General features: G+C 49.9%; 1 protein-coding gene across 1 annotated transcript; it reads right to left on the reverse strand.

Moving 5' to 3' along the window:
* Positions 1-1,567: 1,567 nt before the first annotated feature.
* On the reverse strand, positions 1,568-3,363 carry TIMM29 (translocase of inner mitochondrial membrane 29). Its single transcript, XM_006905858.3, has 2 exons — positions 3,220-3,363; positions 1,568-3,136 (listed from the first exon to the last, which is right to left on the reverse strand). The coding sequence occupies exons 1-2, from the start codon at positions 3,311-3,313 to the stop codon at positions 2,448-2,450; spliced, it is 783 nt and encodes a 260-aa protein (XP_006905920.1). The 5' UTR covers positions 3,314-3,363; the 3' UTR covers positions 1,568-2,447.
* Positions 3,364-3,423: the final 60 nt, after the last annotated feature.

The raw sequence follows: 3,423 nt of genomic DNA on the forward strand, positions 1-3,423 counted from the left end.
TTATCTTGTACACCATTATTTTTACTGTATCTTTTATGTTTAGATTCACAAATACCACCATTGTGTTATAACTGCCTACAGTGTTCAGTACACTACCATGCTGTATAGGTTTGTAGCCTAGGAGCAATAGGCTGTAACATAGCCTAGGTGTGTAGTGGGGTAGACCACCTAGGTGTGTTTAAGTACTCTGCGATGTTTGCACAATGACAAAACCCCCTAATGATGCATTTCTCAGAATGTATCCCCATCATTAAGTGGCACGTGACTATAGTGACAGTTTAACATTTAGATGCCTTTTTTCCTTGCCCCAATTGCCCTGACCTGGGTCTTGTCACAAAGCTAGAAAGTGTGAGAGCTGAGTATCAAACCCCACTTTCCCAGATCCTACTACTCTTATGGAAACAGATACAGTATGTCCACTTTGCTGTTTCTGGTACTCGGCAGGGCTGACGCCAGAGGGCCTCTTCCCCCGGGCTGGCCAATGGATGAAGCACCAACCTCAGTCCGCTTGTCATTCCCCAGCTGGACCATACCAGCTCCCACTCACAATGGGCATGCACAGCATCTAAGTCTTTCCACATTTGCTAGGGCTCACACTGGGCTGAGCACTGTGGGGAGCTGGGGGCTCACTAGTGAACAAGGAGACCTGGACCTGTCCTGTGGGAGCCCGTGTATGCCCCAAGATGCACAGCATGAGGACTACCTGGTCGACCCACTGTCCAATCTAACAGCTCCTGTGCACACACCTTATATCAAACTCAGGAGGCCAGCGCTGCCAGAGTTGGGAATGAACATATGGTAGAACTCCTCTGGGAAAGGCCAACCATCCTACCAAAGACAAGAGCACATGGCCTCCAGGCCTATACCAAACCCCTCAATTCCTATCAATGTGCTGAGTGTTGTTTAGTTTGTTGCCAACCACTGTTGAGCTTCACAGCTACCGGGGGTCTGCATGGAACACACTCGGGCAGAAAGTCAAAAGTGGCACTTCGTAACTGACTCAAGCAGTGGAGATGTGCAGTCCTCTTTCAAAACTTCTGATTATGGTGAGGAACAAGTGTCACTCTGATGCCAGTGTGCCTTAAACCCTTCCTTGAAGTTGGCTAATCCCTCTCTCTTGAACAAAAACGTCAGGATTTAGGTCCAGAGCTTTGGCAGGCAACAATATAGGATTACAATTTAGTATTTTCTTCATTGCATTTTTAAATATTCATTTACGTTTGTATTCAAGTTTTACTTATGGCTAGTGATAGCACTATTTACTAGTTACTGGCAGGATGTTGTTAGGATCAAAGAGAGTGCCGTGAATGTGAGAATTAAATGACAGCATTGGGAGATACAGTTTGAATCATGGCTCTGCCACGGTCTTGGAAAAATAACAAACTTTTCGAACCTCACTTTTTCCTTCATAAAATGGATGTGCTGACTTGGAAGATACTCCCCTGCCTCCAAAAATAAGGATATAAAAAGTACTGTGTGTCCAGCGCACTCATAGTACGAATGGAACGGAAGGTTCTAGTACTGAAACTCAACAGCGAAGCACATGAACATAAATGTCACAACAAAGCTGGTTTCATCTCTGGTTTTATTAACTAGCCACAGGCCACCTAGGTGAAAGTCACTCTCATTTCTCTAATAGTTTAGTTTTTAAGGTATAATTACCATAACCTAGCTAAGTACCAGCTATGTACATGAACATATTCCTTTCCACAGGACTCTGTGTTTTCAAGGTTACTTAAATATAACATAACCAGAATCCATAATTCCGTATATATTTCCACAACAGAAAATGTTTTATCCTTCCAAGTCATTTAACATCACTATCAATACACAAATGATAAAAAGCACAATGTTTTTGCAAAAATTTTCCCTGTACAATCCAAATAGTCATACCAATGTCATCAGTCTCTAGATTGGTATTGCTTATTCAAAATGTTATCATTTGGAAGAAGCAGGGTGAAGGGAAAACAGGATGTCTCTATTATTTTTCCATTTTCAAAATAAGTTAAAGTTAAAAAAAATGTTACTCATGAAAATGACAGTATAAACATTGCAGCTCAAAATTTAAGACAAAAATGTGAATGGCCTTAGGAGAGCTTGGGAGTCACCTGACAGAGGTGATACCTCAGTCAGTGGGACGGTGAGGCTCAATGAAAAAGGCTTACTTATGTATAAGGCTCATTTCTAATTCTGGCAGTGATAAACATTACACGGTCTGCTCTCCCCAACTGCTAGACCAAGAAGCCCCCGAATTGGCTTCAGCTAACAAGGAAGAATGTGAGAGGGAGACAGGCCCCCTAATTTTGTGAAAACCGAGCGAGGGAATACTCTCTCTATAATTTATTTCAGGCACTGTGCACTTGAAACTCACTCAATGACTTGCGCAATCCCGGGCTGACAGTGTGCCAGGGCTCGGAGCCGGGTCGGGACCCAGGCCTCACTGGGTTTCATCTCGGGCCCTGCGACTGCACCAGCGAGTCGGCCTGGCTCAGGGCCAGCTTGTCCTTTTTCTCTTTCTGCAAGACCTGCTCCTCCCATAGCGCCTGGTCCACCTGATCGTCGGTAAGCACGACGGGCTGGTACTTTTCATCGAAGAGACGCTCATTGGCCTCCGAGTGTAGCTGATGGGACCCGACGACGCGCAAATGTGCCGGCAGATGGAGGAACTCGTCATCGTTGATGTCGCAGTCGCGCATCCGAGCCCCCAGTACCCACCAGCGGCCCACGAAACCCACGTCCAGGATCCGGTCCGGGAACTCAGCCCAGCGAGGCTGCAGATAGCGGCAGCGGGCTTGGTAGAGGCTGGCCTGGGCGTCGTAGGGCGCCTCGTACACCAGCGAACACAGGCCCAAGTTCACGTGGCGCAGGCGACCGCGGCCCCGCAGCCAAAGCAACCGCTGCACATAGGCTTCTGAGTCGCGGTTGCGCGTGGAGGGCGCCAGCAGCAGGAGGGCCCCCGAAGCATCAAGCAGCGCCTCCTCAAAGGCCGCCTCGCTCGGCGCCAGCGCGCAGCAGGCCGCCGCGCCGCCCAACAGCCCCACGTACACGGCTGCCCGTCCCGGCCGGGCCCGCGCCGCCGCCGCCGCGTCCCCACAGGCCTCCGCGTAGTCCCTTAACAGCGCGCGGGCCCAGGTGCCTGAAGGGAGAGAAGCGTGGTGACAGGAGTTCAGCCGCTGCGGCTACCTAACCCACCGCTTCCTGACACTCGCCGCTACTCACCCAACCGCGCCCACACGCCCGGCTTCGCGGCTGCCGCGTTCCCAGCCTCTCCGCGGCTTCGCGACCAAAGTCTCTTCAGAGCGGCGGCCGCCATCCTCTTCCGGCTTGGTGTCCGTCCTCCGAAGAGAAACGCCAGCGATTCGAAATAAAAGGCCCCGCGAGTCTCATTAGCGCAAGCGCCAATATCGCCGGAAATGGTTTCCC

The sequence above is a fragment of the Pteropus alecto genome, unplaced genomic scaffold, assembly GCF_000325575.1.
Source record: "Pteropus alecto unplaced genomic scaffold, ASM32557v1 scaffold761, whole genome shotgun sequence".
Lineage (NCBI taxonomy): Eukaryota > Metazoa > Chordata > Mammalia > Chiroptera > Pteropodidae > Pteropus > Pteropus alecto.

Bases quoted from the DNA above. Each gene is read 5' to 3' on its own strand.
- TIMM29 (XM_006905858.3), bottom strand. From the start codon at position 3,313: ATGGCGGCCGCCGCTCTGAAGAGACTTTGGTCGCGAAGCCGCGGAGAG. The intron at 3,137-3,219 runs GTGAGTAGCGGC...CTCTCCCTTCAG, and splicing joins GGGCGTGTGGGCGCGGTTGG to GCACCTGGGCCCGCGCGCTG.